The sequence below is a fragment of the Felis catus genome, chromosome D4 (genome assembly GCF_018350175.1).
Source record: "Felis catus isolate Fca126 chromosome D4, F.catus_Fca126_mat1.0, whole genome shotgun sequence".
Classification (NCBI taxonomy): domain Eukaryota; kingdom Metazoa; phylum Chordata; class Mammalia; order Carnivora; family Felidae; genus Felis; species Felis catus.
Window position 1 is genome coordinate 38,507,481 of NC_058380.1, and position 24,118 is coordinate 38,531,598.

At 40.8% G+C, this 24,118-nt stretch overlaps 1 protein-coding gene across 13 annotated transcripts in view; it reads right to left on the reverse strand.

The window, feature by feature from the left end:
* Nucleotides 1–1,764: 1,764 nt before the first annotated feature.
* Nucleotides 1,765–24,118, reverse strand: part of MPDZ (multiple PDZ domain crumbs cell polarity complex component) — a 162,940-nt gene continuing 140,586 nt past the window's right edge. For all 13 annotated transcript variants that reach the window (XM_045043577.1, XM_045043585.1, XM_045043582.1 and 10 more), the window contains 15 exons: nucleotides 20,444–20,536; nucleotides 20,285–20,359; nucleotides 19,384–19,555; nucleotides 16,804–16,949; nucleotides 15,777–15,860; nucleotides 15,412–15,605; nucleotides 12,734–12,881; nucleotides 11,787–11,873; nucleotides 10,863–10,953; nucleotides 9,680–9,723; nucleotides 8,453–8,575; nucleotides 7,067–7,171; nucleotides 6,388–6,500; nucleotides 4,964–5,087; nucleotides 1,765–3,171 (listed from right to left, as the gene is read on the reverse strand). In XM_045043577.1, the coding sequence (XP_044899512.1) occupies nucleotides 3,025–3,171; nucleotides 4,964–5,087; nucleotides 6,388–6,500; nucleotides 7,067–7,171; nucleotides 8,453–8,575; nucleotides 9,680–9,723; nucleotides 10,863–10,953; nucleotides 11,787–11,873; nucleotides 12,734–12,881; nucleotides 15,412–15,605; nucleotides 15,777–15,860; nucleotides 16,804–16,949; nucleotides 19,384–19,555; nucleotides 20,285–20,359; nucleotides 20,444–20,536 (1,746 nt within the window). In that variant the 3' untranslated portion in view covers nucleotides 1,765–3,024. The remainder of the gene's footprint in view (nucleotides 3,172–4,963; nucleotides 5,088–6,387; nucleotides 6,501–7,066; nucleotides 7,172–8,452; nucleotides 8,576–9,679; nucleotides 9,724–10,862; nucleotides 10,954–11,786; nucleotides 11,874–12,733; nucleotides 12,882–15,411; nucleotides 15,606–15,776; nucleotides 15,861–16,803; nucleotides 16,950–19,383; nucleotides 19,556–20,284; nucleotides 20,360–20,443; nucleotides 20,537–24,118) is intronic.

Genomic DNA, 24,118 nt, shown 5'->3' on the forward strand with positions numbered 1-24,118 from the left:
AACAAAGGCACTAAATCACTGGCCAGATCCAAGACAACCTCTACAGTTACACCTCCAGCAAGGAAGGGCTCCAGTTGCCTCGCCAAACCAATCAAAATCTGCTTTACCAAGATTCCCAGAAACACAACAAGAACGTGTCCTCTTACGCTTCGTGGCTTGTAAGGTTGGTTTTCATGCTTCCAACTTGATCACAGTTCTGATGTATGGAGCCCACGGACGTGCCACACCACATTGCTACTCCTGCCGCTACATACCGTTGGTGCCGAAATTAAACACATCGTTGTTATTACTCTTGTCACGGGTATAGTTATTATTGCCGCCATCATCATCCTGTTGGGGGGGGGGGTCACGAAGAACACCAGGAATGTGTGGTGTTCTCCCGTGTGACTTAATCACGCAAGCGATTATATTGCACCTACGATGGGCTATCCGCCATCTTGAGTGTAGGTAACATCAACACTATAACGTTCAAGTCCTCAGACTCTTTGTTCACTTTGTTCCTTCACTACAGAGAACTCTTGCTCTTAGATCTACAGAAAATAATAATAGAGGAAGCGTAAGCCTTTTCACTTTTCTCCAGCGCTGATGAATCTATATTCCCCTCGGTCTTTCTCTTCCTCCTCCCCTCTTCCTCCCTCCCTCCTCTTTCATGTGCTGACTCTGTTAATTAGTAGGTTTCAGGAGGGGTGTTTTTCCTCAGTGTTTATATATCCCTATAGTGGCATACCCCCTGTTTCTTCTTCTTTTTTTTTTTTTTAGTATTTTGTTTTTGAGAGAGAGAGAGAGAGTGGGGTGGAGGGAAGAGAGAGAGGGGGACAGAAGATCCCAAGCGCTGACACTGACAACAGTGAATCTGACGTGGGTCTCAAACTCGGGAATGGAACCCCAAGATCATGACCTGAGCCAAAGTAAAGAAGCTCAACCGACTGAGCCACCCAGGCTCCCTCCACTGTTTCTTTTTTTGCATCTAGCCTGTAAAACAATATTAATACTGTGAAATGAGTCATGACCTATGATTTAATCATGTGTGTGCTCAACCAACAGGTGCAGTGCACCTCCTGTTCCCAGGTCCAGTGAGAGCAGCCATGAATGTAAAAACATCGAAGACACTCACTATTAGTGCCCCAGGGCCTCCATGGCAAAGTACCACAAACTGGGTGGATTAGAACAACAGAAATTTATTCCTTCACAGACCTGGAGGCCAGAAGTCTGGAATCAAGGTGTCAATAGGGTACCGCTTCCCTCTGAAGACCTCAGGAATACATCCTTCCTTGCCTCTTCCAGCTTCTGGTAGCCCCCAAGGTGGTCTCTGGCTTGTTTCTTGTCCCATCTTTACATGGCCTTCCTCCCCTATGTCTGTGTGTCTCTCTATGGCAGTAAGGATTTAGGGCCCGCTGTAATTCAGCACGGTCTCAACTAGCTGTATCTGCAAAGACCCTATTTCCAAATGAGATCATGTTCTGGGGCTCCTTGTAGCCACGAATTGTGGGGAGACACAACTCAGGCAAGTTCCACCATGCTGTCTGTCTTCCACCGCTCCGGGAGGAGTCTATGGATCTGCAGTATTAGTAAAAATTCTGGATGTAAAAAACATGGGGCTTTTCATAATGATGTTGTCCAAACTTCCTCTGATTGTAACTATGGACACCATATGTTCAGTTAGACAGGATAAAAACCCATTTTAAATTGTAAATCTTGAACAATATAATGAAGCTTTTTCCCAGTAAAAAGAACAGACAAAAACTACGCCTGTTTCTTTCTTCGTGCACCATGAAACTTCTTATTTATTCACTCCAATTCTGCATTTACACAAAAGTGCTGTAATAAAATATCTGTACACTACTTCTGTTACAAATATAGATAATATTTAAAGTGACTTCATATATTCTAATGTAGGAGTTTCACGCTCTAAAATGGGAATGAACACATGATAATTCCTCACCAGTTGTCTCAATAAACAGTTCCATCTGTTTCCCTTAGTCTTAAACTATTGTATTATAAGATGTTAATATAAGGCAATGAAATGAAGTTATGTTAATCCCCTTAATTTTTCTATCAATTTACTAATGGCACACAACCAAAATAATTACTAACACATTGCTTTTTTCTCTGTCATTAAGATTAATAGTAATTGAAAACCAATTGCACAGCGCGCTAACACATTTTTAGTGTTGCATCGGTTACAACCAGCATTAAAGATTCTGAGAGACGTCTATGTTCCTCCGTGGTCAGCTTGGCCGCGTTCTAGAGAAACTACAGTCAATAGCGGGTGGCATCACCACTGTACTTACAGAAACATGAAAATATTTTATCACAGGTCAAAAATAAAAATGATCATCAAGATTTGCATCAAACATTTTCTTTACAAACTTAGGGACACTGCTTCATTTAACTGCTATTTACTCAATCTTAGAAACCCATTTTAGGATAAAATGTATATGTGTATTTTAAAGGTGAGGAGATGCAATTTTTCTATAATATTCAATATTGTAACTACTGAGAGTATTTTTAAAGATTTTCCAATGGAAAAACTGTTTAATTTCCTTTTTTATTTAGCAATGGGGAGAGGAGTTGGACTGACAAAATGAGGCATTTTTTATGACACTTGAGATTTCTTCTTTATTTTATATTTTCATTCTTACCCTAATTTATTAAAGCCATTTCTCTTAGGTTAGCTTTAGACTATTTTTTTCTCTACTAACCAGTTCAGTGTATCGCATTTTCTGCACATGTGATGACAAGTCATCAGACATCTTTACAAAGAAAGGCTGGATTTACCTATGCACACAGTCCTTCTCTTTAAGTGTACGTTCACAAGATCCAAGGAGAAAGGCAAAATGACACTAGGTGGTAAGAGAATCATTTCCACACGAGAAAAACAAATTTAGATGGTACTTCCCCCACCCAGAGTTTTGAAGAGCCTGCTGAAGACCGCACGGGGAAAGGTGTCCACAAGACCCATTCTCTCCACGGTGTGGGAGGTGAGCGAGGGGTTGGTTGAGTTGGCTCAACTCTGCAGTACAGTCAGGAGAGAACCATCAAGGTGACAGTTCCTTTTGTCCGCTTAAGGATGGCAACCGCTTCTTCATGGGTCACCCCTTCCAGACTCTGCCCATTGACAGCAATGATCTGATCACCCCTTTTGAGACGCCCATCTTCCGACGCTGCTCCCTGCAATTATAAAGCAGACTTGTTTGCTTCTCAAAAAATGCTGCCTCGCAGCTACACAACAGAAAAAGATCTAAACAAGAATGTAAATTGCTCTGCATGTACACACACATTGCTCTCGAAGCTCCATGGGCGCTCCACAGCCATTAAGCAATGATGAACATACACAAAGGAGGTCTTGCTCCTGCATGGTTTTAACACTGAGATTCCAATTTTAGAGAGAATTTAGCAGTCAACAGATTAGTTGGATGGTTTTTGGCTGTTCAGCACAGCAGTTGGTGGGAAATCAAATTAATAAAGAATATTTGGGAATCTGCCTGGCAGCAATGATTTCATAGAATCCAGGATTTTTCATCCTGTCAAGAAGGCCTACAGAAGACGACAAAGGATTAGATATGAACAAAAGCAGCTTTACAGGACAAGGGCATCAGGCCACGGAGCCCAAAGGTCTACAGGAGCAGAAAGCCCGTATGCATGTTGACAAGGACTAGGCAGGATGCAAGTCCTACTAATTCTAAATGTAATTCTTTCTGGGGCTTTGAATAGGCCGCTCAAGCTGCTGGTTCTTTACTTCCTGAGGGTATGTGCAGTCTTCGCATTTCTTATGGGCCTTAAATGATTAAGATGAAACACAGACACTGCCGTTTGAAAAAGAATCCCATCTTAAGGCATGCTTACAGTAGGCAATTATGCAATTAAATATAAGATTAAAAATATGGAAAAGTTAATGAGGAATCCATAATGATGAAATTCTTAAAATATGTTCTAACTAGCATGCCTTAAATAAATTGTTCCCAGGCTGAGGAAAAGGACTGCATGAGTCTTCTATTCACTGACAAATGCTGTTTGTATTTTTGGACATACCAATGGCTTTTAAAAAAATCTCGTAAATTAAGCCTATAACTAGGTTGCTGTAGATACAGCGCTTTAAATTGGTTAAAAATAATAATTCTTTTTCAAAATAATGGAATAAAACCTCCACATGTAGGCACTTTAAAGGACTATAGCGCTAACCTAAAGCAGCATCAAACTGTTCGATAGGTTGCCCATAAGGACTGCTCCTTTGCACTGTAAAATCTTGAGATTCCAGATTTTCTCCGTAGGAAATTACGTCCAATTTTGTAGCTCCTGAAGAAAATGTCTCAAGATCGAATTAATAATAATTATGTGGGTTTGGATTATTTTAAACAGCACCAACGTTGTGATAAACTTATTCTCAACATCCTTAAATCAGAACACTTACTGTATATACAACTATATACACTTTTTTAAGAAATCGAATCCCCGGGCTACAAATAGCTGATTTACTGTAGGTGTAGCTACAGTAGCAGGTCAGATATTATTGAATCTGTGTAGCTATTTTATGTACTTTCCTGTATCTATTTAGTATTTCACAACAACAAAAAAAATGCAAAGAAAAATAAATGCCAGCCCTCTACAGCATACATATTTAAAATGTCCCATTTTCAAAAGACATTCAATCATAGGCAACCTGTTTTCAAGGGACAAAAAAAAATCAGGTCTTACTGTCTAACTAAAGTTCATTAATATTTTTATTGCATGTTGTCAAGAGTTCCCATGGAATTTCAATTTGAGCCTCTTTTCCTTTAAACATAACTAAGCCTCAAATTGGACAAAAATATTTAATGACCTGTTCCTGAAGGGAGTTCCAAGAGAAAATGATCAACTGTTAACCATTTGGCGTTACCTCAGGCCATAAACTAATAAGCCAGCTGCTGACCACTATTAATGAATGTTTAGGGGGGAAGGGGGAGGTTGACATTCGCAAGCTTACCTTCGCAAACACTGTTTTAACATAAATGGGTAAGTCTCCATGAGGGCTGCCATATCCTCCTACTATACTGAAGCCTAAGCCATCTGGTCCTCGGTCTAGTGTAATAGATTTACACTGAGGAGGCCTACAGCAAATGGAAGGAAAAAAAGGGTTTTCTGATTTTCTTTTTTTTTTTTTTTTTTTTTTTTTTTTTTTTTTTTATTTTTTTTTTTGGGTTTTCTGATTTTCAAGATCAAATCTGTAAGTTATGGATTATCTGACATCCCCCTAGAACCAGGAAAATTCTCTGTGCTACTGACAACGAGTATATTGCGGGTATTTTGGGGATGCTTAAACTGTCAGTGCATGCCGGTCTCAGTATTTTAAATTTACATAATCTGCCAAAATCCTACTTAACACACCCTAATTCTATTAGTCATCTAAAGTTCCCTTACACTAACATGTTCATGACATGATCCCCCTGCATGCATGCACATTCTTTTTCCCATTTATTTAAAGGGAGATGGCTTAAAGTACAGAGGACTATCGTGGAAAAGGCATAAACATCAGTATTCCCAAGCTCAGAGAAAAAAATCGATTTCTAACAATGTAGAGGCTGCATCAAATTATTTAAAAGACTTTAAGATGTTCCTCTCTCCCCCTCTCTCTTGTTTTTTTTTTTTTTAATTTTTGTCTTTGATGTTTATGAGACAGAGACAGAGCGCAAGCAGGGGAAGGACAGAAGGAGAGAAAGGCACAGAATCCGAAGCAGGCTCCAGGCTCTGAGCTGTCTGCACAGAGCCCAATGCGGGGCTCAAACTCACGAACTGTGAGATCATGAACTGAGCTGAGGTCAGACACTCAGCTGACTGAGCCACCCAGGTACCCCTCTTCCCCTCTCTTTATGTTCTACTTCTTTTGTACTACATGTTGGGGGAAGTGTGAATTTTTTTAAGTTTATTTATTTTTGAGAGACAGAGATAGAGCGTGAGCAGGCAAGGGGCAGAGAGAGAGGGAGACACAGAATCTGAAGCAGGCTTCAGGCTCCGAGCTGTCAGCACAGAGCCCTACGTAGGGTTCAAACCCATGAACCATGAGATCATGAATCGAGCTGAAGTCGGACGCTCAACTGACTGAGCCACCCAGTTCTGGAGCCCCGGAACTGTGAATTTTTTAATCAAAATTATCATTTATTAAATGAGTTGGCAATACTGGAATTTAAAAGGGATAGCTTTGATCGGTTCCATATCACACAGGATAGTGACATCAAGAATAAAATGCGCCCCCCCACCCCCAAAAGAAAACTCAGGGCAGTGGCATGCTATGTACCTATGCTTGATAAACTGAATCCATGCCATAATTACCTGACAGTTTAAAAAACTCATCTCCTATTTTTTCACCTTGAGGTGAGTGGTAGGGACATAGAAACCATAACATGAGCTCACCCTAAATCATCCTGAAATATACCGCTTGACGTGAGCCCCGTGAAAGGGATACTGGAACCAGCAGGCTCCTGCTGGTGACTCGTGACCACACTCACGTCTCCTCCAGCAACTACCTGTACACAGGAGAAAGAGAGAGACAGAAACACACGTTCAGGTGGCCAGGGCCACATCAGTGATTTTTCTTCAAAAATAACTTTTGGATTAAAACATGTACTTTAATGTCCACTTAATCATTTCTGTTAACTTCATATTCAACCGAAAAGAAAGAAATTCCACAAGGTCCAGAGGCCTCTTCAGCTGACAGTAAAAATACTTTAGTAATTCAATTCTACAAAGTTTTTTTTTTTTGATGTTTTTCAAAGGTGGTCTCATATGCAGTTATTTTTTAAAGATCTTCAGACTACAAAGCCACTCACACCACTTAAAATTCTAGCAATTAACTGTTTCCCACTAAGGCCTTGCATATATCCCTTTAGATATAAAACATGAAACAATAAACGCATCAGGATAAAATGTTTTTTACATGCTTTCTTGGAACGCTCGATGTAATCATCTGTGTTCAAGGGAAATATTAAATGCAATAGCATCAGGAGATTTAGGCAGTTTTACCGCCTTACTGTGAAAGCTCATGTGTCAAGCTAACCACACTGCGAAGAGTGGTCGGGATGCCAACTCTTACCTGCATTTCAATGGAGCCAGAGGCATTTTTCAGTAAGTTAACTGCTTGGGTATGAGTCATCCCCTCAGTGGATGTGCCACAGATAGTGACGATCCTGTCCCCAACCTGCAAGGGAGAAAAGAAAATAGACATCTGCGAAGGCAGCCATGGAGAGTGGGACCCTGAGACCTAAACAGTCATTTCCTTCTCTGCCTTGAACATCACACACACAGTGCTCCCAGCAACTGAAACACAATCAAGGAAACCCAATCATTTCAAGAAGGAGTGATGATAAAAAGAAGCTGTACATAATGACTGAGTTCTAGAAGTCTCTGGGGGAAGGCAGAAAATCACTCATCCCTTGTCTTCATTTCGAGGCACTGCTTCCTTTTATAGAATAAAATACCTGCTATCAATTAAAAAGATTTCTTTGGACATTATTATTTACACATTAGCTGTGTCTCTAAGTCGGGAGTTGGCAAACAATGGCCCGTGGGCCAAGTGTGGCCCACTGCTCGTTGTGGTGGACAAAGTCTGGGTGGAAGACAGCCATGCTTACTCAGTTGTCTGCACAGGGCAGAGAAGAGTGGCTGCAACAGAGACCATCTGTCCCACAAAGACAAAAGTATTCACTTCCGGCCCTGCACAGCAAAGTTTTCCACTGGGTGCAACCATCAATTTTAAAGTGTCAGTCACAAATGTAGTTATCAAAATAGACTCCATCATTTCTAGTTTAGAGACTATTTAAGCTAAGACGTGGCTATGTCTTGAGACCCTTTTTGACACGAGGCCACACAGATTTTACTGGAATATCCACGTAATTTTCGGGCTGGACATTTAGTGTAAATTTCATCACAGTGTTCTATGCTGGCATAATCCCTCAACTTTGAAGCAAGTTTTGTACGGTTTTACAACGTAGGTCACATTTAGAGTAAACTTCTGCAAAACTGAAGATCAACCACAACCTACGTCATAGGTTTCAATTTAATAAAGTTAAATTGGCATTTGAGCCAGTGACACGTGTAAGGAAAAACTTCACTTCATACTGGTATTCTGAAAACACTTTGTTTTCTTTTAACTTCTTTCACAGACCTTCAAACAAGTAAAAAAAAAAAAAATATATATATATATATATATACATATATATATATATTTCTTTATATATATAAAGAAATGATGGTAAATCTTCCCAGCTCATTTACTTGTCAATTTGCATACAGCAGGAAATTCTCCTCTCTTACTTCTCTTCACCTTTTACTCCAAGCAAGCCCTCCTGTGGCTGGACTAGCGGATTTAAAAGCAGAATCAGACATTTAAAACTGCCTGCCACAGCTGGGAGGATTCAAAGGGTTTATAAAAACTTCTGCCAGCTTTGTGAGGGCCGCCAGGGTTATTAGTAGAACTTACTCTGAGTTTTTGGGTCTGAGCTGCAACTCCATTTGGATGCATCATTGCAATAAATATAGGAACATCACCAAGAGGGCTGCCCACTCCTCCAGCAATGCTGATTCCCAGGGAGTCAGCAGGCCCCTGCCATGGAAGAGATTAAAATATTTTTTTGGTCAATGTGGTATTTTAAATTGATATTTGGTTTCTTTGGCACAATATCATCCAGTTCACTTAGGTCTTTGAGGCATGAGGAAAATGAAGCTCAAGAAAGCTGCATTATTTCATGTGACACGGGTGTCCTTAGCAGGACTTAGGAAAATGAGCATCCTTCCAGGAAATGAAAGAAATTAAAACACATTAAATGAAAATCATATCATTATGGGGTGACGGAAAGAAAGCAGGTAAACTGGTGAACTGAAGGACCCCAGTTTTGGAATCAGAAAGGTCTGCATTCAAAGCCAGGAACCCACACTTACAAATATTGGGCCCTGATGAAGTTCAGCCCTGTTAATGAGTAACTAGGCCATCACCGATGAAATGGAGATTAGAGCACCCCTCAGAAAGGGCTGCAGAAAATATTAAATGAGATGGTGACAGCATGATGTGTCTATGAGAATTTTCAGCATATAGAAAAGGCTCAATAAATTGTAGCTGGTTTTATGTTCTGTCTGTGGATGGCGGTCAGGGAAATCTGTTTCATGAGAATAAGAAATAGCTGTTGAAAGCCAAGGCTCACTTATGAGAAGCGAGAGATGGAGTAATCATTTGTGTAGGACTCAGTGGATGCCAGTTTGGGTAATACAGGATATGCCAACAAAGATTTTCAAACAAGGTCCTGTGACCAGGAAATTCAGTGAAGACTGAACGGTGCTACTTTCCACTGTATTTCGGACATAATTTTTCAGATGGCGTGGTAAAATAGTAAGACTGCTAATAGGAAAGTATATATGCAGATGCCTCTGAAGTTTCAACAGAATTTATATTGTTTTCTCTTCCCGAAGTTACCCTTTTCATTTCTTTAAAAAAAATTTGTTTTAATGTTTATGTATTTTTTTGAGAGACAGAGACAGAGCGTGAGTGGGGGAGGGGGCAGAGAGAGAGGGAGACACAGAATCCGAAGCAGGCTCCAGGCTCCAAGCTGTTGGCACAGAGACCGACGCGGGACTCAAACCCATGAACTGCAAGATCATGACCTGAGCAGAATTCAGACACTTAACAGACTGAGTCACCCAGGCACCCCATTACCTTTTTTATTTCAACTGTCCTTAATCCCTGTATTTCAGATGCCACTGTAAAGGTAAAAAAAAGAACAGGGTTATTAAATTATTTTATGTTCAACTAAATTTTAGTCAATGCCTGAAGCTGGATGCGACTAAATGAGACACACTATTTTTTTTTTTTGAAAGGGGGGGTATTCAAAGTTGCCAGTACACATGACTTAATCCATCTCACATAGGGACTCTTTATTTTTCCAGTTGGAAAAATATGCACACCATCCCATTTCTTCCTTCTTATTTTAATCATTGATTATATAACTGCATAATCCACCTTGAATGAGTCAAGGACAGAATAAGCTTTGGACAGAAAGACACATGTGCACAGCTGAGAAAAATAAAGTCATGGATACATTAAAAGGAATTCATGGACCTAAGTGGCTAAATTTCTAGAATATTAGTCACATTGCAAACAGAGACTGCCATATGGTTAGTTCTTCAATTTGAACAACTTTCAACCAATGCTCCAAGCCAAAAAACCCTCTGCATCATGGTTTCATGTAATTAAAACACAGGAGGATCATACTAATTTTCTCAATCAAAATTCTGCGGTCTTCATGGAAAAGAAGGCTTCACTTAATGGTATCTTCTGAATTATTGGTGTTAAACAGAAAAAGGAAATGAAAATCAAGTGCACCAGTCTTCTTAGTAAGAAAAAAATTACAGAATCCTGATTTTAATGTTTAGCATAGCTCATAGAAAAAACAACAAATAGGGGCGCCTGGGTGGCGCAGTCGGTTAAGCGTCCGACTTCAGCCAGGTCACGATCTCGCAGTCCGTGAGTTCAAGCCCCGCGTCAGGCTCTGGGCTGATGGCTCAGAGCCTGGAGCCTGTTTCCGATTCTGTGTCTCCCTCTTTCTCTGCCCCTCCCCCGTTCATGCTCTGTCTCTTTCTGTCCCAAAAATAAATAAACGTTGAAAAAAAAAATTAAAAAAAAAGAAAAAACAACAAATGGACAAGCTGCCAAAGAACAAAGGCACAGCTTCACGTTCAGATTTTTTGTCGACGCACACCTTGGCACCTGTATTAATGTACAGAATGATTTAGGGAAAGAGAGCTCAAAGGTAAATTGAGACAGGGGAAAAAAAAACAACAGTGTTGGTTACCAAAATTCAAACCAGTAAATCATGTTTAAAGTATCAAACCGATCTTACATGCATTCTTCTTCAAACTACTTTCCAGTGACTCCGATGTACTGGATCCAGAAAGTGGAAAAGTGAATGATGACAGGCTGCCTTCACTCATCTACAAATACACAATAATTATTTAAGAAAGTTTTGGAAGTAATTATACTGCATAAATACCACTTATTTCGGAATTCAATTCTTTTTTAATGCATCTAGAGAGAAATACCTCTTAAACAACAGTGGCATTTGATAATTAGAAGGGCACTTTAAATAGTTTCTATTAATTTTTTTCCATATTACAGAAGAATTTTCCTAGTGGCATAAAAAACGAAAGCTAAAAGAATAGATGAGGCAGATTCCAACCCAACTAAAATTTTAGTGGATTTTCGTAATCTCATTCAAGCAAACCCTCTCTAGGTGGAAACGGATGTTGTACATAGACTGGGGCTTGTGCAAACTGTAAAATCAGGGCCAGTCAATTGGAGATGAATGGTAGTCCTGAGGAGGTGAAGAAGGGGCCTTTCTGGACCGGTGATGGAAATGGGCTTCTGTCGTCAGAAGACAGGAGAGTCATGAACAAACGTGGTTTGTTCAACTTAAATGGGAGTTTTTCTGCTGAATATTGATAAATGTTTGTTATATACTTTAAAAATGTGTCATCTTGGTAGGCTTTACATCCACTAATTGGTTAACGTATGTAATTATGGGAACAGAAAAGCAGAATTGTTGACATCAAGTTCCTTAGAATGACTTACAAACTACTCAAGAGCCACACCTTGTTTACCTGTCCCTCTCAGCAGGTGCCCCTCCCTCAGACTCCCCACCTCACTCCTGGGGCCAGAGGGCCAGGCCTGGGTATGCCCCCCCTGGGCAGCCCCACCTTCGGGGACATCGCCAAGTCCCTTTCGGCATGCAGACCACATCACCCTGATGAATCCCACAGCTACCCACCTGGCTGCTTTGAGAAGGCCTCCTCTCCGAATGGAATGGACCTGCTTTGATTCTTCCGACTTCCAAGGTTACCGTGCCCAGGGAACACTAGGGGAGTGGTTGTTTTATGAAAAAGTTCAATTAAAACGCTCCATTTATCGTCAGCAGTACATAATATTCTTTAAGACTAGGTTTTTGAAAGGCACCCTCGTTGTGGGGTTTCCACAGTCAAGGATGCCTCCAATGCTTTGTGGAAAGAGACTTCCCTAAAACACAAAACTAGTAACAGCAAGCAGCAGCAACACCCAGTGTCTGCCTCACGACCTCATGATTTACATGGAGACTGTTTCTGCTGAGGAAGAGAGAAACGGAGAATCAAGCCATCAACGCAGGAAACCTACTGGTTCAGATAGGCCAAGTGTACTAACTAACCAGGGCTTAACAAACAAAACAGAAACAACAGAACAACCGTGTCCTTAATCGATAACTGGGCAAACTCTTTACTGCCACACTGGACCTGAACAGACCTATGACACAACACTGAAATAAGCCACACTGCTATAAACACAAAATAAGAATGAAGACAACTTCCCTGTGACCTTTGCCAAATAAATCATAGGCGTGCAAAAGACACCAGGTAGTCTAATGTGAAAGCACAATGAGGTGTCTGAGATCCTGGGCTTCTGGAGGTAGACGCACTGGTTTAAATCCTACTGTGATTCACTAGCTATGTGACCTTAATGGATGTCAACCTTGACAAGGCTTTTCTGTGACATTTAATAACAGAAAAGACATTATATAATAAAGCACTATTACAGATTATTCAGAAATTGCCACTAAGAATGTGTCTCATTTGAGACAACATTTTAAATAAAGAGAATTCAGTGCTTATTTGACTGTGGTAGCCCAATTAGTTCGCCCTCCTTCCCCCATGCCCCGCATACTCACTGTTGGCCTCTGAGGTTTACCTTCAGCAAAGCAGCCACAGCTTCCTGGGTGGCATCACGGACATCTTCTCCATTCACCGTTAAAATCTGGTCCCCCTGCACCAGTCTCCCGTCAGCGTCTGCAATCCCTCCTTTGACAATGTCGGATACAAATACTCCACTATCACTTCTGCAAACATAATTTTGAATTTGAACATGACTGTTTTTCCGCCACTGGAATGTACTGCTTACTTTTTGAAAAGAGAACATTTTTTAACTAAAAACTTGACTTTTAGTTTGATGACTTTAAAAGTTTGCTTTCAGCAATACAGGGGCAACGTTATTAGAATTATTTTCTATGACAGTAATATCTTATGACTTATAATATTTCATGGATTAAACGTATGTTTCATAAGCATATTTATTCTTCAACAATTATATAGTGTGAGGTGAAGTGGCTACTATTATTTTCTCATTTTATAGGTCACAGTTACTAAATAGCAAGAATGGGACTTTGGAGTTAGTTCTTGGGTGCTAAGTCTATTGCTCTCTCTACACCATAATGAAGCCCTGAATGAATATTGAGCTCTGGCAGCATAAATATGTTGGTATTATCATCAACATCATTAACATTATTGAAAATAAATAGCGGGGCACCTGGATGGCTCAGTCGGTTAAGTGGCCGACTTTGGCTCAGGTCATGATCTCACAGTCTGTGAGTTCAAGCCCAGCGCTGGGCTCTGTGCTGACAGCTCAGAGCCTGGAGCCTGCTTCAGATTGTGTCTCCCTCTCTCTCTACCCCTCCCCTGCTCACACGCTGTCTCTCTCAAAAATACATAAAGATTAAAAAAAAAAATTAAAAAAGAATCACCTTTTGGCAAACATCATAGGAATAATTAATTCAGGCAAGAAAAAATTCATAGACAATGAAACTCATGGGCAAAAGCAGGATGAAAAACTGGATAATCCTAAAGTCTCAAAACAGCTCCACAAAGAATATTTACTGATGATAAAGGGAAAGGAGAACTTACTAGTGGAGAGGCCTGGATCATAGCACCTTAGCCAAGAGATCAAAATCAACATCCCCAGTGCAGAAAGACATCATGAGCCCCCTGGTGGGATGCCGTGAGAGGGGCATCGCTCTGTGTCTGTGATATTCCTGCCAAGGATGACTGACCTACCCTCACATGAGCAACCGCAGGCAAACCGGCAGATCCAAAGAGCCGAGTGTTCTATAAAATAACTGGCTGCTGGGGCACCTGGCGGCTCAGTCGTTTAAGCAGCCGACTTCCACTGCTTAAGGTCCGCTTATGAGGTCATGATCCCATAGTTTGTGAGTTCGACCCCCACGTCAGGCTCTGTGCTGACAGCTCAGAGCCTGGAGCCTGCTTTGGAGTCTGTGTCTCCCTCTCTCTCTGCCCCTCCCCTACTCGCACCCTGTCTCTCTCTCAAAAATAAAATAGAAACATAAAAAAAGAAAATAAATAGTGAATGTGTACCTTAAACTGAAACCATTTGTTTAAGTATCACTCCTGTGATGTCTTTTATTTTATTTTATTTTATTTTATTTTATTTTTTAATTTTTTTTTTCAACGTTTATTTATTTTTGGGACAGAGAGAGACAGAGCATGAACGGGAGAGGGGCAGAGAGAAAGGGAGACACAGAATCGGAAACAGGCTCCAGGCTCTGAGCCGTCAGCCCAGAGCCTGACGTGTGGCTGGAACTCACGGGGCGCGAGATCGTGACCTGGCTGAAGTTGGACGCTTAACCAACTGCGCCACCCAGGCGCCCCAGATGTCTTTTATTTTAAATGGATTATTCTTACAATCTAACTTTCGTGCAAGATGGATTTATGCAAAATGAACTAATACTAATCTTATTCCAACCTTCCTTCCATTCATAAAACTACAAAACTACCAGCATTTTCTTGCTGACATAAAACATAACCGTAAGTAGAAATGTGCAGTGAAAGTGCAGTCACATAACTTCTTGTCAAGGTCAGAACCTCAAATGCACCATTTCCCCATGTGATCCTCTGGCTTTGCTATCTTTAGCATAAAGGTGTTGGAATTTACTGGATTAACTTATCTATAAATATTTAAATAAATTAGGTACTGAATTCACCAATTTACCACCTGGCCTCTTACTTTCTGTTCCCTTCTGATGGCAAGCTTCTGCTCAAGCCAGTCCTCCCTAGAATATCCTCCACTCCCTGCGCACAGACTATCACTTATCACTTTCAGCCTCAGCTCCGGCACCTCTTTTCTGAGCAGTTTCTCTAATCTGCTTCCTCAAATAGAGTCATTTGTCCCTTTATGCTGCCACAGCTCCCCCACCATATGGTTTGGTCACTCATCAATGGAATCCTTCTTTGCAGGAACATATTTAACTCTCATTTACCAAACTGTGAGTTTTTTGAGACCAGGAACCATATCTTATTTAACTTTGTTCCCCAGAACCTAATGTCTTCCCTGGCACACAGCAGGTACTCAAGAAATACCAAACATCTTTTTGTCTAGTACCTTCAAAACCCCCCAAAATACTAACTTAAAAAGTTCAAAAGAGAGGTTGTTTGGTGCTCCGTTACTGAATGGGCTGATAGCAGCTGCCTACGCAACACCAGCGCCTGGGAGACAGTCTACTACTGTTAATATTCTTTAAAAGAAGTGACATTCAATCATTTCCGAAAGGTCACTGGGTTTGCCCTCGTCGGTCATACCTTTTCCCAACAATACTTAATCCCAGGCCTTTCCCCGGCTTCTTGTGTAGCTCAATAGTGAGGGTATCACACACATGCTCCTCCTTGTAGGGGGCCTCATCTCTATACAGCGTCAGGCGTACTCTGTGTGGCGTCTGTCTCAGGACATTTATTGCTTCATCATGTGTGGCCTTTCTCAAGTCAATTCCATTCACCTGGACAGACACAGGACACTGTGAGGACCCGGGTGAGTCAAATAAAGAAAAAGCAAGAATGGGGGGCTGATGAGGGGGAGACAAGAGGAGGAGGAAAGAGGAAGTGAAAGAAACAGAGACCACCCTCCCCAGAATAGCTCTTTCTTTGTTAATTATAAAGGTATTCTGTACCTCTAAAATCTGATCTCCAGCCCAGAGTCTCCCGTCTTTACATGCTGCTCCTTCTTCATAAACTTCATGGATAATAATGGCACCCTAAGGGCCCAAACAAAATATGCTTTATCCCATTCTCCCTAGGACTGATGAGCAAAAATAAAAGGAAAACACACTGTACTTTCAAAGATAATGCTAAGGGTTCTATACTCACTGGATCCAGAGTGAGTCATATCAAATTTCAAAGAAACGTGTAATGCGATTTTCAAAGAAGCTTATATTTATATATTTTTTCCAATGATAGGGAGGTTTAAGGAAAAAAAAATTATGGGGGCGCCTGGGTGACTCAGCTGGTTAAGTGTCCAACTTCGGCTCAGGTCATGATCTCATAGTTCGTGGGTTTGAGCCCCATGTCAGGCTCTGGGCTGACAGATCAGAGCCTGGAGCCTGCTTCAAATTCTGTGTCTCCCTCTGTCCCTGCCCCTCCCCCGCTCTTACTCTGTCTCTCAAAAGTAAATAAACATTAAAAAAAAAGAAAAAAATGATGAAACATATAAATCATACATATGTATACATAATAGATAGATATCACTTTTCCTATCTGCAAATGAAAATGATAGATATACATCATCTTTCCTATCCACAAATGCAATTACTAGATTTTAGAAGATTTTTGACCTTTAGAAAATGTTGTTCATGACTTTTCAAACTCCTCAGTATGGGACTGACCCAACCATATCCCATCAGTAATAAAGGAAATTAAAATATGGCAAAGACTGGAAAACTGATGGACCTATTTTGACCTAAAAGTCACGATCGCGAGTAACTATCTTAGTGAGTCGGTATTCACTTCCTCAAATACGAATCCCAGTACTAAATTTCTGGTATTTGCTCTACAAATGAAAACAACAGTGAATGATGCATTTTTCTAAGCCTTTATATTTCATTTAATAGAACTGATAAAAACCTCCCAGACAGTGATCTCTCAGGTGCACTGAGGTTGCCTGAGTAACCGAAGAATCTGTGTGTATCTGAGTGTCCTCACCAGCAAAGTGTCGGACCCTCCAACAATGCTCAGGCCCAGCCCCGTTCGCCCTTTGGAAATCTCAATTGTTGTTTCACAGCCTGGGATAATGGGGCAGGTTGCAGGATCAGAAGCAAAGATCGCTGGTGTTGACGATCTGCTTGTACCTAAAAATAAATTAAACATGAAATGAAATAGGATACAAATTGATTAGGTGGCATAAACAGCAAACTCACCACACTGGTTGCCTTTGGGGGATGGAAAAGGAAAAGGGCCCAAGATTTGGGACAGCAAAACGTCAAATTTATCTTAATCTTTTAGTTATATTAAAAAAAAAATCAAACAAAATGATTACATCATCATTAATTAGGGTGGTGGGTGCCAAGTTACTTTCTGCACTATTGTGTATTTTCTAAATCGCCTGAGATAATATGTATAAAAGCCCAAGGACAGAGAGTTGAACTGAACCTCTAGTGTCATGTTGATAGTCGACATTTCACTAGAGCCAAAAAACCTTCTCATGAAATTATGATTTGTAAAACTCAGAACTGTGATATGTGGCAGTAAACTAAAAACACATTCTGAGAAGACCAGAAAACACAAAAAGCACATCAATAATTCTAATCATGGTGCCCGCATTTCAGGGCTTTTTATGCTTTTGTTTTGGTTTTCCTTTTCTTCGTCTCCTAGAGCATCTCTTCTTATGTAATCAGATCTGTGTCTACATGCCCCAGGATTTACTATCTGAGTTTATAAAACGTCAGGGGACCCCCCACCCCCACAAGCAGTTTCGTTCTTTGTGTGTCTCACGTGATGTTTTACAAACTCAGATATTAAATCCTGGTGCATATATGCTCAGGACTGAAGACATAAGAACAGATCAGGAGAAAACAAGGAGAATATAATTTCACACCTTGTTTTATGATAGTCTTCATAGCATATGTTTTATGATATCCCAAAGACCATACAGCAAATGTGATGTTTTGAAGAAGTCAAGAGGGGTGCCTGGGTGGCTCAGTCAGTTAAGCATCTGACTTTGGCTAAGGTCACAATCTCATGGTTCATGAGTTCGAGCCCCACATCAGGCTCTGTGGTGACAACTCAGAGCCTGGAGCCTGCTTTGGAATCTGTGACTCCCTCTCTCTGCCTCTCCCCCACTCTTGCTCTGTCTCTGTACCTCAAAAAATAAATAAATGTTAAAAAAAATTTTTAAATAAAATTTAAAAAATGAAAAAGTTAAGATACTCAATGAGTAGTTTAAGACAAGAGGCTCTTTTTAGAAATCGGAAACACACTAATTCTTGCTCCTGAAATGGTAAGAGTAGGTGTAAGATGTTTTCTTTTATGTTACATTTTCATTTAGCATTTCATATTTTTATAGACAGTGCTACTTACAGATTGACATAAAATTGAAAAATGAGAAAATTTTTGTAAAACCTTTTAACATTTCAGTGAATTACCCAGTCTTTCTAAATAAAGGATTACCTTCATCACATATGTATTACTTTAAGATTTTTTTTATCTAACTATATTACATATGTTTTAAAAATTGCTGTTTCCCTAATTACCTGTCAAAGGAAGTTAATGTTTCAGACTGGAGGCCAAAAGATTTTTTCTCCCATCACAGAAAACGCCTACGTGGGGGTGCCTGAGTGGCTCAGTCAGTTAAGCGTCTGACTTTGGCTCAGGTCATGATCTCGCAGTTTGTGGGTTCGAGCCCCGCATCGGGCTCTGTGCTGACAGCTCAGAGCCTGGAGCCTGCTTCGGATTCTGTGTCTCCCTCTCTCTCTGCCCCATGCCCCCTTGCATGCTCTCTCTCTCTCTCTCAAAAACAAATTAAAAAATATTAAAAAAAAAAAAAAAAAAGAAAACGCCTATGTGTTTAAGTACTTTTTTCAATGTTGCAAAGCTTGAAATTTACGGTCTTACTTAAAAGTTAGTGAACTGTTGTCAAAAAGCAACTTAAAGGAAGGATTTGCCTCAATATGCCACATTGGTATTTTAATGGCACACACCAGTCTCATTCCACAGTCCACATGCAACCACTTCATTTATTTTGACAGGATCAATTACACCCAAATGACAGAACTCAAATCAATTATGCTTACCATAGCAATAACTAGCACTTTTAAGAGTTTCTGGTAATGCCCGGCATTGTTGATTCCACAGGTAGAGATACCACTGTATCCATTTTACAGATTAGATCACTGAGACTTTAGAGAAGTTCAATTATTTGCTCAATATAAAAAGGGGATATTCCAAATGTTGTTTACTTCATTAGTCAAACACCCAGAATCACAGGTACCTTCAGCAAAAGATCCTTGGAGAGCAAAGAGTGTCACTGCCTTGCTTTAGAGAGGAAGCAGCTGAGGCTCAGAGTGGCTGGATGGGTTTCCCAAGCCCGTATGGCTGGTTAGCGTACAGCCCACAGACTCCCTGCCTGGAAGTCCAGCACTCTTTCTTCAGGAGCTCCTCTCTTTATACCATCTTGTCACCAAAGTGTTCCCTGTCTACGGCCTTTCAAACAGTGAGTTACATACAGGCAGGTGGCTCCCAAGTAGGAACCAGCTCTGAGGTTAAGTGCACCATACAAGCCCTTACTTCGGATGGACTCCGGTTCCGGGGAGCCAGAAGCTGGGGGCATCGGAGACAAGGAGCTGCTCTTTTCTCCACTGGCTGTACCAGCTGCTGAAGCAACAGCCTGGGAGTCTGGATTCTCAGCACGAATGGTAAGTTTCACTGTTGTCTTTGCTGTTTTCAAAAGGCTAATGAACTGGCGGGGTGTCGGTATGGCAGGGAAACAAAATTCAAAAGCAAATTAGTAGACATACCAGTAAGTCACTATTATAGTTGGAATCTCTTTCTTTGTCAGAACTTGAGGAGTCAAGAAAGAATGGTTGTAATTTCAGAGTAAAGAAAACAATGCAACCAAAGAAGCCAAAGGGAAAGTGAGAATACAGATGCATGGGTTAAAGGGTCCAATCTTAGACAATTATTAAAACTGAATTTAAAAAATGATTTAAGCTTCTTGCTGGCCAATGTAGAAACAAAAACATTTGCACACCAAATCTCACAAGAAACACAGCTTTTTTTCTAGCACTTATATATGAAAGGCCTAAGTGAGTCTACTAGTAAGTACAGACATAGGGAATATTTATTGGAGCAAATATTCATAAAAATTCCTTTGATCTTAACACTAAGTTGATCTTTATTTAGAAATGCAAGTTTTTCTAAGGGAAAATGGAAATGATATTTATCAAAAACATCCACTGAACACTGGACTTACTAGGCAAGAGAAAATATCTTAACATCATTCCATCGGAAAATAGAAAACAGAAATTGGAGGATTTCCAAATAATCTCTTTTCTTCCTTAACGACATCGGTCTAACATAGCTTACATGGTCCCAATTCCCTATGATCACATACACACAGACACACACAAACACTGGCCATGCCCACGGACGGGTTCACAGCGTTATTTGCTTTCTTTTGGAAAAGTACCTTTTCAACAGGATAGCCAACAACAACTTCATCATCTACAGCCAATATCTGATCTCCAACTTTCAGCCGTCCATCCTGAATGGAAACACGTAAGATTTGGGGCGATCTTATAGAAGTAATTCCCTTCTCCACCACTTTAGGACTGTGAGAAAGCCTCACCTTGGCTGCCGCCCCGTGCTCTGTCAGACTCTTTATGATGACTCCGCTGAGCGTATCTTCTTCACTGATAGCAATGCCCAAACCCCCTTGATCCTAGAGAAATAGGAACAACTTAGAAGACTTGAAACAGATTAAATTTATCGAAAGGAAAGCTATGTGGCCATAACTTCTAAACATTATCTTCCACCCAAGGGCTAGAAAACTGATTAGAGCCATTCTAAAGTTCATTAATAAAAATCTCTTCTTAAGCAAACTTTCAAGTTTTTTAATGGGAAGGAATTCTCTTCCATCAACTATTCAAATGTATTCATTCCCCCCATATGTATACTGTTTCTAGTATATTTAGCATATATATCCAGTTACACATCTCCAGTAACTTTAGAAAAATATCCAGGGAACAAAATGCATTCAATAACTCAATAAACATACAACATTTGCCAATGTAGTTCTGTGTAACTGGCTGACGGCATAAGTCATTTAAAACCAAATCAAAGTATCCTGCTTCCTCTTTGTGGCCTACAACTTAGAAATAACAACCCAAACTGGCCCCTTCATCCTGCCCTTCTTCCTGGAGCAGACAGACTGCAATTACTTCTGCGTGCTCTGTCCTTTCTGGGGCTGAATGCCCAGCGTTGTTTCCCCAGACACTTGTGTTTTGATTTGGTGCAGAGTGAAAACACTCTCAACCCTGAGCCCAAAGACGTGCACTGAAAACCTGCCAAGCCTAGAGAGCCATCCATGTTTTGTCTATATTTTCCACATTTTCTTCTATCAAGACCAAATGTTCAATAGTACTGGCTTTTACATTTCTTTAATGTTTACATTAATAAAATTAAAATAGGGTTTTGGATATTTTCATTCTGGTTAGAGCTAGCAACCTTTTTCATTGTAGTTTCTACCCAGAAATGTAAAATGTAAAGCAAATGTAAAGCAAAAGAGGGAAAGGGAAATCTTGCCGTGATTTCTACGAAATGTACACGAGAGCCAACCAAGCCATCGGGCCTTTGGGACCATGACCATGACACCAGGTAAGGTCGCACCGCCATTTGAAAGACTATCAACACTGTGGCTTTTCTGAGGTAGACTATTCATCATAGACTTTCAGACTGTCACTGGGCATCTCTCTCTACCACTGCTCTCTTTCCAGACAATCAGTCACATGCATAAGACAGAGAAAATTGCACTTTTGGGGTGAGAAGAGCTCAGTTCTAATTTACTTTCTGCCTACCTGCAGGAGTTTGGATAAGCCACATAACATGTCTGAACCTCAGTTTTCTTATCTGAATAAAGGAGTAATGATGCAGGTGACCCTTGAACAACATGGGGGCTGGGGTGCTGATCCCCCTCTGCATAGGTGCAAACCCATGCATAACTGCTGACTCCTCCAAAGCTGAACTACCAACAGCCTACCACAGAATGGAAGTCTTATTATTGATAACATAAATGGTTGAGTAACGCATTTTGCATGTTATATGCATTGTATACTGTGTCTTCCGATGAAGTGAGCTAGAGAAAAGAAAATGTTAAGAAAAGCATAAGGAAGAGAAAATAAACTGCAGTACTAACCTTTATTATCAAAAATGCCCACATATAAATGGACCCACACAGTTCAAACCCATGCTGTTCCTGCCCAACCATGACATTGCTCTGAGGATCGGATGTAATAAGAAAGGGATCGGAAACTTGATGCGCTATATACAGTATACGTTCCTTCTGCTTGTTACTCTACAGAATGTAACTGGATTTACTCCAGATAAATTCTCTCAACTTGCCAGGATTTTGAGACCTGAATCCTGATTTAGTGGTAAAAGAATCAGGATTAATGAGTAGGAAGGTGAATGCTACCAAAAAGATAAAATCCCAATGCCAATGCCAAGTGCATCTAATATAGTTAAACATTCTATTTGGGATTTTCTACACCAATGGTCTTTCCTATTACCACAAAGAAATATTTGTTTGAGTATTACTCTGTATCTACAATGATTGTATGTACTCAACTCTGGGATTTGATTCTATTATTGCCTATTCACTTACCTGCAGTCAGGAAAGTATTTTACTAGTACAGTGAGCATTTGCTGGTTGTTTGCTTAATGCCCATTCTCATCTTACTCTTTTGTATAAGCTCATACATTTGTTTTAAAGAATATCCAGCCCCATTCCCCCTGCTGCCTCAAATAACATACAGGAGCGCGCTCTCTCTCTCTCTCTCTCTCTCTCTCTCTCTGGCTCTCTTCCTCTCTGCCTACGTGTTGGGTGGTGGTTTTAAAATATATATACAGGGGTGTCTGGGTGGCTCAGTAGGTTAAGCATCTGACTTCGGCTGAGGTCCTGATCTCACAGTTTGTGTGTTCAAGCCCTGCGTCAGGCTCTATGCTGACAGCTCAGAGCCTGGAGCCTGCCTCAGATTCCATGTCTCCCTCTCTCTCTGCTCCTCCCCAACTCACATGCACGCATGTGCAGGCTCTCTCTCACAAATAAACATTAAAAAAATTAAGAAATAAATAAAAAAGATAAATAAAATATGTATACAAACTCTTCACCATTCCTCCCTTCAAGAAGGAGATGCTGAATGTGGGCTGGATTTGGTTGCCTGATTATAAAATACAGAACAGAAAGAATGGTGTGTAATTTCACAACTATGTCAAAAGGCCCAGGGGCTTCTCCTTACTCTCCCTCTTAGATGACCTGCTCTGAGGGAAGCCGGTTCCCTGTCATGAGGACATGAAAGCAGCACCTCAGAGAGGCAATGGGAACCTCCTGCCAACAGTCATTTAAGCAAACCAGCCCGGATGCGGATCCTGTAGCCTCGGTCAAGCCTTCAGATGCCTGCAGCCCTTAGCTGGCCGTTCGTTGGCAAAATGTACAACAGAGTCTCACCAGACCACTCAGTTGAACTGCTCCCCAATTCCTGATCCACAGAAACAGAGATAATAAAAGTCTATTGTTTTAAGCTCCTAAATTTTGTGGTGATTCATTATGTAACAGTGGATAAATGACCCCAAGGATGGAGCATGAATGAGTGAAGTCCATAGTACAATTCCAGTCCCCTGGCCACAGTCCCTATAGCTCAAGAGCAGGCATATGATCTCAACTGGCTTAACAGCACGGGTCTCAGGACTTGTGCTCAGCATTTTGGGACAGCCACTCTGCCCCCACCCTGCACGTGGAAGAAGTGGCACATGACCCCAACTGTGGTTGGCAGCCGTTGTAAAACTGAGAGAAGACCAGCCCGGGGATACTGCTGACCCTTCACGGCTGTGCAGGGAGGAGAAGAACTGGTTCTTGACAACATGATGGAGCCACAGGATCAACTATCCCTGAGGATCGCTGCCCAGTAACCCGAGCCCATAAATCCCCTTCTTTGACTAAGCCTGTCGGAGGAAGTTGGTTTTTCTTGTTGTTGTTTTTGTTATTGGCAACAGGCAGAGTCCTAAAAGGAACAATAAGCCGCACACCTGCAAATGCGAAATGTTCCAATTCCACCTGGAGTCCTATAAAAATAAGCATGTGTATACATATATACAGACGTTACTGGTATCAGAAGAACAGGATAAAACACGGGTAAAGGATAACAGGGCGTGAGAGCAATGTCTTAGCTAACTGCTTAGCTCTCCACCTCACTTCTGCCACAGTACATACAGTACTTAACAGAAAAAGAGCTGAGAAGCACTGTTC